We start from the raw sequence: 13,909 nt of genomic DNA on the forward strand, positions 1-13,909 counted from the left end.
TGGTGATATGCTAAATAATTACTCTCTTCCAGCTTTCATTCCATCATGACAATTAAAAGTCATGAATATTCACATAAAGTCATGAATATTCACATTTAGCACAGGTTGTCTGATTGAACTTAGGCTTCCCATAAATTGGTAAAGAGCATGATTCTTAACTTATAAAAACTTTCACTACATATGAAATAAACATGGAAATTTCAGCTGATATTTGAAGAATTCAGAACTCTTCTGTAATACATTCAAAAACTTCACAGATGATGTAAAACTAAACAGAATTAAAGCAGATGAAGATGCAGCAGGACTTCAGAACGGTACAGTCAGAAGGAAGAGGAAGTGGGCCATAACACCACATCCCATCTCTCCCCTACACCCCATCTATTCCCTACACCATCTCTCCCCTACTCCCTCATCACCCTCCCCCACAAATGCATGTGTAAAGATAAAAACGTAAGAGAAAAGGGCAGCCAGAATGTTTCCATTCAGTTCGTTATCACACAGTTACTATTTATGAACAGCGCTAACTAATTCTAAATTCTCAAAAAGTCCGCTCTGCAGAGACGCTATTTACTACATTCGCATTGCGAAACATCTTTTGGTGGTGTTTTTAATACAAAAAGCAGAATATTAAGTATAAAGAATAATTTAGTTACTTTTCAGTACACTGGTCAATTGGTCAAAGCCTTAGCCTGCAACTATGATAGAACCTTATCGTTTAATTCACTATAACTGCTTTAAGGGCAGGGAGCTTTAAGGGCATCAGATGCGGTAAAATGTAAAAATGAAACCAAAGTACAACATATGTAAAAATGTAACCTAAGTAGAAGTACAATTGCACTGACAAACACAACCATCCTCATAGATCATACCTAACGACACCCATAGGAGGCTACTGTATGTAGGTCAGCAGTATCGTTATGCACACTATCTGTTACAGGGTGCTTGTAACATTTAAAGCAGCTCTCAGCATTAGGTTGAAATGTTTCTGCGAGTTTGCCGTATGAACCTATATTGTTATCACTAAAACAAAGATACCACAACTACTTCATCAAATTATAACAATTTTAAGATCCTAGATATATTCGGCATATGCAAATATTAATAATCAAGAACATATAGTAGTTCTCTTCAATTATGAAAAAAAAATTTGTCCTTCAGCCATGTTTAAAACGGGCAAATTGGAAATCACTCCGTAATTCACACTTTCTCCATTATTGGTTATGAAATCTGAAAAAAAGTCTATAAATGAACTGCATTATTATGGGGAGCTGAGTAATTCAGTGAAATGTTGCAAAGTGTCCAAACTTTGCTACGCGAATAATTTATCCTATATCTCATAGAAAAGCGCTTGGCAAAAATTATCAAATAGCTACACAAGTGCAAAGATGCATAGCAGTTCTGTGAGCAGGAACCATGCATAGTATTTTATGAAAGAAAAAAAGGCAGACCCTTCCAAACTACTACACAAGATTTTGAGTTTTCTCGTTTCTGAGTTTTACTCTGTATACTGATGATAAGCACTGCTTTAAATCAATTGGCAATATCATGTATCATACTGACCAACTCCAACCAATAGCGAGACAGATGGAATTGAAAATAAACAAGGTAATTGGAATAATAACATAAAGCAGCATTCCCTCAGGCACAATTACACCTCCTTCTGTTTCTCTTGGCCGAGCTTTCATCCTGTCAGCATCTCTTATCTCTTAATGAAATGATGAGAAAATGATATTAGTGATCAGCTGACCCCAGCATGATTATTGTGGGCAAGTATTCTTGTAAGAGCGGTAGGTCTACGCAGCAAGATATATCGTACCGATGGATACCGAACCATGCCGGTGAAATCAAACTTAATAATACAAATTAAAATAAGACTGATCAATAGAAATGTAGAATCCTTCTTTAAATAGTCCCAGTTTGTCCAACCAGAGGTATGAGTGAGGATAAAATAAATGGGCCATTTGATTTCCTGTTAAGTTTATTCGCCACTGCTATGGGGAGTTACAAGCGAAGATACTTACCTGTCTCTAACTATTTGCACTTTCCTATCTACTTAAACTATATGTGTTCCTTGGCAGACTTTCCATAGAGTGCAGCCACAGACCTAAGCACGGAACTATATTAACAAGTTACCTCCCAAGTCCCCATTTATACACCTGGGTGAAGAGAGGCAATGGAGATGATGTGCCTTGCCCAAGGACACAATGTAATGATCTGGCCTGGACACGAACCTGCAATCCTTAGATCACAAGTCCACTTTCTTAACCACTTGACCACAACGTTCTAATTAGACTGGAACTCACATGACTGGATATTTTTAGTACTGCACCCCCACTTCTAGGGTACCGTCCCACTTTCTCTTCCTTCCTGATCCACCCCACAGAAGAATATTCGGAAGGGGGAAAATGGGTCGTACCCTAGAAATGGGGGGCGCAATGCTAAAAGTTCCAGTCATGAAGTTTAGGTACTGTACATAGAAAAGTGCATATGTAGAGTTGGAGACAGGCAAGAGAAGGACCAATAAATATTGAAATTCACAGTCAACTTAAAATCCCACAATATCAATACATCCTCTCTCCCTCCCCCCCCCCCCTTGCTAATATCAAAACAATATCTCTCCCTCACCCTCCCCTTATCCACTTTCAATCACCTATCGGGCTATTCTGTGAACAAGAATTGCACTTTCTACAACAATGGACTGGGATGAACAGACTCACAGTCCAAACATACTGACTACCAGGTTAAGAGAGCTGTTGCTTGAGCAGAAACAAGAAACAATATCTATATCATGAAGTTTTTCATTGTAGAACTGTTTTTTTAATAATATTACTGAAGATACAAACTAGATCATATCATCTAAAACTTGACATGATCTTGGAGGTCACCTTCATCATCCTTTTGATACAAACTCTATATCATTAAGCAAGCTGAAAGGATCTCATATGGAACATAGATTGAACTACATTCAAAGTGATATTGAAAACCCATAGACTGGTGCCTGTGATCCTAGTGTGAATTACATGAACCTCACATTATCACAACAACGCATAAATTTAAAGGTATAGACAGGGGAATAATTACAGTGCATAGATGTATAGCAGTTTTGTATACCACGGGGATCACTGTACTTTATAAGAGACAAATCCAAGCACAGAACCTTCAAAAGTGCTACACAAAATTGGAGAAAAAAAACTAAATTATCCCCAGATCATCTGAAAGAAAACGAACAAAAGCAAGGCCTTTATTTTCCATCGCACAGATATGTCTCGTTCACAAACAAGAACAAATCTCTCTGGATATTTTGCAAACGACGATTGGACGGATGGATAATTCGGTGAAATTGAAGTTAATATCAATGAATATTCATGAACAATGAATTCTCTTACAGCATATCCTTCCAGTAGACATATGAATGATCTGTTATGCTTCTAATCAGGGGTACCTATAGTACATCACCAGACCTGAGGTCATTACCCTACAATGCACTGTAGAAGGAACTTACATGAAAGGATCCAGAATCCAATCATGAAATGGAATGGTTATTATCAAAGAAATTTGATTTGTTCTCTTCAGGTAAGCCAAAGCAAGACAAAAAAAGTATAGGGATATCATCTATATGTTTTCATTTTTATGTCTGACATGAATCAAATATATTACTCATTAGAAAACTTGGTCGGTTGGGCAGAAGTCATTTCATTTCCATGTCTTGCTGATAAGAAAAATAGTAACTGAAACAAAAAAAATTAAAAAATGTCAAATGGCCATACTTCAACTGTGTGGATTTTATCGTGATATTTAACACACTTGACTTCTACATGAAGTCCTTCAGAATGGTGAATTTTTCATGCCTTTAATAATACATACGACTGCTACATTCCATTTGGCAGACACACACACACCTCAAACAACTCTGCAATAAAAACAAATCTCCGAAAGCTAGTAGCAAGGTTTTTTCGCTCTTATCAACTGAGAACAAAATTTATGAATATGACTTGTAACTGTTTGTGACAAACCATTTGCATTGACCTTTGAGACCAATAGAATTGGTTCATAAAACAACCAGAAAAGACAAATGCAGAGCAAGAGAGGCACTCAGGATATTCAAAGTTTCTGAAGTTAGCATACAAACTAGACAGTTTCGAGAATTGACTAAAAACCTATATTCTTTAGGCAGAGCTGGATACTGTAAATGTCAATATTTAGTGCCGCAAGGTATCTTATAATAACGAAAGATCTTCTCTTGAACGTTGCTTATCCTCAACCTGTCAAATACAAAGCTTTCCATATTTATTTATTATTGATTTTTTTAAAGTAATATATGTTATTTTATCTTGGTATATTTTTGAGGTATATACTACAGTCAAATGTTATTTCAAATAATGCCGTTTTTATCAAAGTTCTGTTACATATATATGTTATACATGAAAATGTGTCCGGGTGAATAAAACAGAATCAAAACAAATTTATTTATCACTCCACACACACCGATCCTTCTCTTTGCTGCATATAGTTATAAACAAAATAATACACGACTACCTCACCATCTCTTTTCACTTCTTTTACAAATTCATTTCAAATTTATCAATTATGCAACTTGTAGTTTAGTCATTTTATTTTCTTTCATACCTTTCCCGTAAGTTGAAATTTATATATCTTTATGTATCTGTGGAATGTCAGTTTGGCTTTTATAGCTTTGAGCACATCCCAAACTTGTTTAAAACTTGATCCATCTAGGGATCATTACTTCCTTAGTTACTTCAACACTTCAAATCAACCGACGAGAAAATCATCAACACTGTATAAAAAACACATGCAGAGTTATCAGACAGAAAATTTCCCAAAGTGACATGTTTTTTTTTTTTAAGGAAACATTGTACATTTTCTAAGTAAACAAATCAGTCTTCAATCCACTACTTCCACAGCATATCTTGTCAGCATCATCATGCATGGGAGTAATGTAAGAAAGGTGTCATGTATCTCACCTCAAGAGTAATGGTGCATCAAATTTTGTATCATCATAGTGATGGATGATGGGTGATTGGATGGATGGTTGGGGAATATTTTCAACGTATTCAAAGTATTGCTGTCTCTTTTTAAGTGAAAGGTGTAAACTTACAGCAGGGAGCTCTAAGAGTAGCAGCTCACTGTTTACAGCATTGCCACTACTTTTGACTACTTGTCTATCTTCCCTAGATGCTGTACATTGAATCTACACTGTATTCAGAAGGCTAGGCCGATTACTTCAACTGTTACTGATGAACGACAAAATAATATATATATTTATATCAAATTAAAACAAAACTGTTAGCAAACTGCATGAATCCCTTAAAGAGAATGTGCAAGAGAATGTGTAAAAGTAAGTTGGCCATGACATTTCGATCCTAGCAGGCTTTTCTTCAGAGGCTATAAAAAAATATATATTTATAAAGCGCTTAACATTTTAAAAGAATATCTCCACTCACTTTTATGTGGGACTATAGTAAAATCTTATCATGTACAAATGTAAGATACATACAGAGTTAAAATAGCAATAAAGTAGTCAAAGCAAAATCAGAAAAAAATAGTACACAGAGCATGATAATTTTAAAGAGAAAGAAATTGAGGATTGCCCACAAGAAACTTGGAGTAGCTTATCAAAGTGAACACCCCTTTACAAAATACAAATATGCTCTAAATACGATATGATAAACCAAAGAGAGTGAATTTTGTAAAAAAAAATTAAAACAATTTACAAAATACAAATATGCTCGAAATACTAGATGATAACAAGAGAGAGTGAATTTTGTAAAAAAAAAACCTAATTAAAATATTGAATGACTGTGACAAACTTCACAATCGAACGAGGTCAAAGGAAAACGGCTGACTTTACACTTATTTTTCGGTTCATACCAATGCACTTAATACTACTGTATGAATGAAAATGATATGGTAACCTACACTTCTGACTACTACATTAAATTCACATACATGTGGGGGGGTCTACTACAGCAATAAGTTAAAACCCAAAGAATCAGGTCATGTTAAAGTTCTGACATCGTTCAGGATTTGCGAAGACATTAATGTGTTTCAACCCGTTTCAGATTACTGCCTCAGACTGAGAAAAAAATATTGTGTTTTGCTTCAGTTTTGTTTTTACTCTGTTTTGGTCTTGAATCGGGGAAGGATTTCAAATTACTTTCAGGAAGAGATTACACAACTCTATTAAATGAAAGTAGAAAGTAAAGAGCATTCAGTTATGATGCATCTCCATTTTGAGGTTGAAAACTGGATCCCCAAAACTCACTGGTTTGGGGATTTACGAGCGACGATACTTACCTGTCTCCCACTCCACTATTGCACTTTCCTATCTACCTAACTACACATTTGGAATATTTTAGCACTGCGCCCTCGCTCCCTAGGCACCGCCCACTAACTCCTCCTTCCGAATCTATCCCAGGACACAAGCAGGCAGCTTGCCCCTCGTTCGGGTAGGGAGGGCGGGTGGCACCTAAGGGGGAGCCGAGGGCGGCGAAGAAGCGTGCGCGAGCTCCGCTGATCATCAGAGAAGTCCCCACCCGGTGACATGGAGGTGGGGTGCAAGTGATGTTATGTGCGACGGTAATCTTACACTGGAGTGCGCTCGAACTGGTGCATGTTAGAGGTATCAGTTCGAAAAGAAGCCCTGTTAGGGTATGAGCACTCACCTCAATCAGGATGGGTGTAAGAGGAGTGTCGCGATCGTCGAGCGTCTCAGGGTCCTGTTGGAAGAGTTCGTTATGAACCAGGTGAGACATGTGAGGCCTGTGCGGCCGGGAGAGGCTAGCTGACGATCCCAGGAGCTCGCGGTAAGGGCGGCGTCCTGAGTCATGTGGTGCTCAGCGGTCTAGTTGGCGTTTGTGTCGTCGGGTAGGTCCCGAGTGGTGGTGGGAGGAGGGAGAGACAGGTAAGTATCGTCGCTCGTAAATCCCCAAACCAGTGAGTTTTGGGGAATTTACTTCGCTCCTCTCTTACCTGTCTCCCACTCCACTATTGCACGGAGTGGCACTGTTACGATGGTGGGAGGCCCAACGGGCGGGACCTGCCCAAAGGAACCCCCAACACCGCACGTCCGAATGCCGCCTCCGAAGCGAGGGTGTCGGTCAGATATGTGGCGACGAAAGTTGATGGTGTCTTCCATGCCGCCGCCTTCAGGATCTCCTCCAGGGGTACCCCCGCGAATAGTGCTTTAGAGGAAGCTTGGCCCCTGAGGTCATGTGCCCGAACCCTCTCTCCCCCTGTGGTGTGAGGCTGGATGAGCTGGACCAGCCACCGGGAGATCGTGTCCTTAGACGCCGGAGTGTGAGGGGCAGACGGTAGGATGAACAGTTTTGGCGAAGTTCGGAGGTCTTTGGTTCTGTGTAAGTACCATCGGAGTGCCCTGACTGGGCACCAGAGTTTGTCCTCCCTGATCGATGAAAAATGCGAGATTTTTGGTAGGAAAATGTCGCCTGGCACAAACTCAAGAGTTTGGTTCTTCGGGAGGAAGGAGGGATCGGGGATGAGTCGTACCCCATTGACGTCAAAACGTATGTGTCCCTCCGCCACGGATAACGCGTGGAGGCAGCTTCTCCGTCTGGCCGATGCGGCTGCTATCAGGAACAGGGTCTTCTGTGTGACGTGTCGTAAGGACGCTGATGCCATCGGTTCAAAAGGATCATTCGCCATCTCCCTGAGAACACCATTTATACTCCAAGAGTGGGGGAGTTTTGGTGTTGTCGGTCTCCTGTTGGCCATGCCACGGAGGACTGCCGAGATGACCTTGTTTGACCCCATGGTGGAGCCGTCTGCGAAGCCTGTGTGGACCGCCGCTATAGCTGAGCGGTAGTTTTTGATGGTGGAGACCTGTCTGCCTTGATGGAACAGGGACATCATGAAGTCTGTTACGTGTTTTACAGAGGCTGAACGCGGATCAATCTGGGCGTTCGTGCACCATCGGTAGAAGCAGTCGAGCCTTGTAGTATAAGTTCTGATGGTGCTAGGTCTCCTTGCCGCTGCTGCCATATCGGCAACGTCTTCTGAAAATCCTCGCGTTCTGAGGTCAGACTTGATAATGGCCAGGCAGTCAGGTCCAGAGACCTGATGTTCGGGTGGAAGATCTTCCCCTTGGCTTGGGTGAGTAGGTGAGGGGAGTCTGGTAATGCGCGAGGTACTCCGCAGAGGAGGTCGAGCAGAAGGGGGAACCACGGCCTCCTGGGCCATCTGGGGGCTATGAGAAGCAGTCTCGTCCTGGATCTCCGAAGCTTCAGAAGGACCTTGTGGATGAGGCACAGGGGTGGGAAGGCGTATGCCTGCATCCCGTCCCATGAGATGGACATCGCGTCTGCTGCCCAGGCCTGTGGGTGCCATCTCCTGGAGCAGAAAGTCGGGAGTTTGGCATTCTCGGCTGAGGCAAAGAGGTCGATGTTCGGACGACCAAGGACATTGAAGAGCTGTGCGCAAGTCTGGCGTTGTAGTGACCATTCTGTGGGGCTTAATGTGCCCCTGGAGAGGGCGTCTGCCACCTGATTGTCCTCCCCAGCCAGGTGTGAGGCTCTCAGTTGTATGTCGTTTTGCCGGCACCAGTGTAGGAGGTCCCAAGTCGCTTGACAAAGTCGGGTCGATCTGGTGCCCCCCTGTCTGTTGATGTAGGAGACTGCGGTGGTATTGTCCGCGAATGCCGTCACTGTGTGGCCTCGCAATTGCTCCTGAAAATGGCGGAGTCCTCTTGCTATCGCCTCGAGTTCGAGCTCGTTGATGTGGAGGCGTTTGTAATGGTCTGACCAAGTCCCTGCGACTGTGAGGGTCTGCCAGAATGCTCCCCAGCCGACTAATGAGGCGTCGGAGGTAATTGACGTAAGGGGCCTCTCCTGGTGGAAGGGTCTCCCGTTGGCCCAGTTCTCCGGATTCGCCCACCAAGCGAGGTGTTGTGTGTCTAGGGGGGCTAGAGGTACTCGCATTTGTATGTCGGAGACCTCCGGTTTGTAGAGGCTCAGTAAGTGGATTTGGAGAGGCCTCATCCGAAGCTTGCAAAAGGGGGTGATGCCCACGAGGCTGGCTATGAGTCCGAGGAGCTGCAGCCAGGTTCTCGCCGTCGAGAATTGCCTGTTGAGCATGCGCTGGGCTAGCTGCGCCAGTTGTAATATCCTCTCTTGGGATGGTCGGACTGACCCCTCGGCGAAGTCGAGGTCGGCTCCGAGGTATTTGACTTGCTGGCTTGGGGTGAGGTTGGATTTGCCCTCGTTGACCAGCCAGCCGAGACGAAAAAGGAGGTCTGTCGTAAGGGTGACGTTGCGTCGTGCCTCCTGATACGAGTCGCCTAGTATGAGCCAGTCGTCTAGGTAGACGAACAGAGGAATTCCTCTGCGACGGAGTTCCTTGACTGCTGCTCCCGCTACTCGGGTAAACACCCTTGGGGCGGTGGATAGTCCGAACGGGAGTGCTGTGAACTTGAAGTCTGTTCCCCCATAGCTGAATGCGAGGAATCGCTGGTGTTTCGGGTGGATCGGTATGTGTAAGTAGGCGTCTTTCAGATCCACCGTTGATGCCCACATCCCTTTGTTGAGGGATGGTAGGATGATGGATAGTGTTTCCATCCTGAAGCGTTTTGGTTTTATAAACGCTTTGTTTAATGGCCGCAGGTTCAGAATCGGCCTCCAGGACTTGTCTTTTTTTGGAGTGAGGAAGAATGACGAACGGAAAAGGGGTCCCTCCCTTCCTGTCGTCCTCACTACCGCGCCCTTGTCCAACAATGCCTGGATTTCTGTCTCCAGAGCGCGGCGTTGGTCTGGATCCTCGGGGATTGGGGTGATTCTCCTCCCTCCGCCTTCCGGAGGTAAGTGGGGTATATCGACGAATTCTATGCGGTACCCCGCTGAGATCACCTCCAATACCCAAGAGTCCGGACCCAGAAGTTCCCATTGCTGGGTGAATAGTCGAAGTCTCCCCCCTACCATCGGGTAGACCGTGGTAGGGTGGGCATCCCTAGGGCCGGGCACCGAAGGTGGATCTGGGTGGCTGAGCACCACGTGGGTCAGGTCCGGTCCTACCTCGTCGTGCTGCTGGCTGTCTGGGTGCGTTCCATGACCGAACCGTTCCTTGCGGTCTCCATCCCGCTCCCCGGTATTGTCTGTTTCTCGGTGGGGATGGTCTACGAGACCTGCCACGTCTGTCGCCTGAGGACGGGGCGTTGCTCCGACCGCGGCTCCTGACAGGTCTGGGGCCAGAGAACGATCTCGTGGGAGCGTTCTGTCCCTGGGGTCTCCGGGTGTTCAGCCTCGAGAACGACGTCTTGGCGAGGGAGTCTCGTTTTGTGAACTCCGACTGCACAGCGTCCGCAAACTGGCCCGCGAACAGGTCTTCGTTTGCTATTGGGAGGTGCGTTAATCTCTCGCGAGTCTCCCCGTCTGGCCACCGCATTGCTGCAAGAACGTTGTCTCGTCTTGATTCCACCAGCTTTACAGACATCCTGGCGAACTGATCATAGATGAGTCTCGCCAGTGGTCCCAACAGCCACAGGATTTGTGATGCCTCCCGGTCTGGGATCTGGTCTTTGTCCTCTGGCAGCTGCTGGTGGTGCCTCATCAGCAGTTCTGCTGCGAGCATAAAAGTAGAGGCAAACTTCATCCCGACTCTGGAGGCCTGGTCGAGGTCATAGGCCGATTGTTCCGCTTTCTTGCGCAGCGGCTCTCTGAAGTAACCCGAGCTCAGAGCTTGTTCCGCTCTGAGTCGGTCCCTGACCTCCCCTGTAATGGACGGAACCTTGAAGATTCGTTTCCAAGTATCGTCATGGATCTTTAGGGCTCTATCCTGCTTTGCTGGAAAAGCAGTCCATCTCTTTTTGGCCTGAAGCCCTTCGATCCTGTCGAAGCAGACAGCGTCCACCGGGACACAAGGTGTCGTGGACTGCGACGGCTCATTCGTGGTCCGCAGTTTCGAAGTCCGCTCTGTTGGCTTGGGGTTGGGAGGCGGCTCAAAGCCGAGTCTTGTTGTGAAGATGTGGATGGCCTTCGCGATGAGGTCTGGGGGCAGGTCAATGCCTTTGACGCTTTGCTCTTCGTCCTCCTCATCTTCCGCCTCGTCAACCTGTGACTCGTACTCGTCCAAGACTGAGGCTTCATCCCCACGTTCAGACCATGTTTCTGACGCTACTAGCTCCAGTGCGTCCAGATCGTGGTCCATGGGTGTCAGTGGAGGTCTTCCCTGGTCCAGGGTTAGCGGCCTGACTGGCAGCTGTGGAGCGGTGGATGCGTCGGTTGTGGCCGCATTCTGTGCGGGCGTCATTTGTGCGACGAGTGGTTGTAATATAGCGGACAGTTGGGAGAGAAGCCAATTCCCATCCGCTTGTGGTCGCTCCCCTCGGGGAGGGTCCCTGGCTCCTGTCGGTCTATCGCTGCCTCTGCGTCTATAGCCGCTGTCTGAGTCCTGGGAGGATTCGTCCTGGACTGGAGATGGGTCCCTTGGATGTGGGGATCTGCTCCTGGAGCGAGGTCTGGTCGGCTGTGGTGCCGGCCGTTTTCCTCTGTCCCTGGTGAGTTGTATCTCAGAGCTCAGGTCTGCAGGGACTGGCAATTCTGGTGGTCCAGTGGACCAGAGGTCTGGAGGTTCGGTGGTCTGTGGACCAGTGGACTGCAGTTGCGTCGACCCTTCTTCCGGACGTGTGGTCCGTTTGGGTCTGGGGGCTTTGCCCTTGCCCTTGTTGCTTCTCTTGCCTTTTGATTTGGCATTAGAACTCGTGCTATTCCCGGACCCAACCGGTACTGCAACGAGTGGGGAACCATCGCCAGAGGCGACTGGCTCCAAAACACTCCCTTCAGGTGCCTCCGGTTCAGAAGCCGGGGCGGGAGGTGGTGAGAGTCTTGTGAGCTTAGATTGCAATTTCTCCCTGCGAGTTGCCATCCAGGCCTCAATCTCCTGCCAATTTGCTGGAGTCAGCGTGACGCATATCGAGCATGGGTCCCGTCGTGAGCAAGACCTGCACATCGGGCATAGCTCATGGTCGTCCCAGGTCCTTCCTGGACGAAAGAGCGAGCAAGTTGCGCACTTGATCGATGTTCTGCCTTCCTTTGATGCCATCTGAAAAGATCGTTAAGGAACACACAAAAACATACAAAATGCCTTCCCCTCGTGGAAGAACCACTTGGGGCAAGGGAACAATGATTCAGACCGTAAAGGTCGCAACTTTTTTTTTTTTTTTTTTTTTTGAGGCCTAGCCTCTAGCCTAACGTACAAAAGTCGTATCCTATCGTACAAAAACCGAGCCTAGTGTTAAGGCAAAAAGACAAACACGTCTAGAAAAACGGGTACAAGTTTCCCCACAGCCTAGGTGGTCGCAAAAAACGGCTCAGGAGGGCCTAAGCCCTGTCTAGGCTAAACAGCAGCACCGAAGGGTGCAAGGGGAGAAAACAGCTGAGCCAAAACGGCCACTGGACGAGATTCGCGTGACTACGAAAATCGCGCAACTGGTACCCACAGTAACATGTATATGGTCTAAAAACGTGTACAGAATGGGCATGAGAAAATGGTGAAAAGATCGAATTTAAAAGGATACTTAAGCAGTGCTTCTAAGGAAGTGTTGGAAATGTCTTCTAGGATCTGCAGATCTGTGAAAAAGTCCCAAAACTTGTCCAAAAAGCGTTCGAAAAATTGAAAAGATTTCGTTCACAAAAATGTAGTGTTTCTTCCTGGCTGGTAGATTCGGAAGGAGGAGTTAGTGGGCGGTGCCTAGGGAGCGAGGGCGCAGTGCTAAAATATTCCAAATGTGTAGTTAGGTAGATAGGAAAGTGCAATAGTGGAGTGGGAGACAGGTAAGAGAGGAGCGAAGTAAATTGGAAAATTTAAAGAAAAACAAAAACATGTTTGCCAATCTATGATGTCATACATGAGTCATCTAAGTTTTGGAGTGAATATGTTTTGGCTTGGAAAGTGCCAGAACGAAACCAGCATTTCAGAATAAGAACTTTCACTAGGATTTATTACAATTATGTAACTTTTTTTCCGTCAAAAAATGTAGACTGGGAGACAGGTGAGAGAGGAGCACAGAAAAGCCTGGAATGTTCTTCTTAAAGCAGCATTTTGCGTCCTTTTCTATGATTTTTCTCAACCTCACTGACTCCAATATGCCATAACGACATACATAACTAGCTTATATATTTAAATCTTACTTCAAATGGTGGCATAAAAGTCGAAAAATTTGCAACTTTCAACTTTGTTTTCTCCCAGATATTTTCTGTTCGGATCCCAATAAACCTCGCCCATAATATGAATATTTAAAGACTACGATTTGACCAATACGTAATATAACACCATGCTTGATTTGTATACAGTCTATATGGCAGTTGTACCAGGGAGTTCCATAACAACTCCCTGGTTGTACCAACGCAAAGTCTTGCATCTATTTTAAGCAACGGCTCATAACTAAACCTGCATCTCTGATTGGTTGAATTCAAACTAGTGGGTTTGGGGAACTGTATGCGATTAATTTTAAATGTGGAATTTGTCATGGACACTTTTCTCATTATCTGCAAATATCCTTAATTACTCGCCAATTAACGTTGTTGGCAGGGAAAAACTTGGCTAATATCTTAGATTGCTGTTTTGTGATTGAAATATGTAAAAAATTTGATGGACATGTCAGAAAAGTAGAAAACGGAGACCTAACGCAAAATGCTGCTTCAATGTTTCGCTGTTCGAGAGAACTTAAATGCGTGTTGTTTAACAATGCACTCGATTGCAATGTTATGCAAATATGCGGAAAACAAGGTTTTCATTCCTTACAGTAAATTTAACAAAAATTTATTGCTGAACAATAGTATCAGTATATAAACTGACACAGCAGTATAGCTGCAGCCTTCTGAGGTTGCAAGGTCTATACTTAGGATGGAAAGTTATAATTGAGAATAAATTAACACACAGC

At 44.8% G+C, this 13,909-nt stretch overlaps 2 protein-coding genes across 11 annotated transcripts in view; both read right to left on the reverse strand.

The window, feature by feature from the left end:
- Positions 1-13,909, reverse strand: part of LOC139979932 (neurobeachin-like) — a 282,051-nt gene that overhangs the window by 248,771 nt on the left and 19,371 nt on the right. The window lies entirely within an intron of this gene.
- Positions 9,979-12,810, reverse strand: LOC139979933 (uncharacterized). Its single transcript, XM_071991184.1, has 2 exons — positions 12,545-12,810; positions 9,979-12,069 (listed from the first exon to the last, which is right to left on the reverse strand). Exon 2 carries the CDS (start codon positions 12,067-12,069, stop codon positions 9,979-9,981), a length of 2,091 nt encoding a protein of 696 aa, XP_071847285.1. The 5' UTR covers positions 12,545-12,810.

The sequence above is a fragment of the Apostichopus japonicus genome, chromosome 14 (assembly GCF_037975245.1).
Source record: "Apostichopus japonicus isolate 1M-3 chromosome 14, ASM3797524v1, whole genome shotgun sequence".
NCBI classification, from domain to species: Eukaryota; Metazoa; Echinodermata; class Holothuroidea; order Aspidochirotida; family Stichopodidae; genus Apostichopus; species Apostichopus japonicus.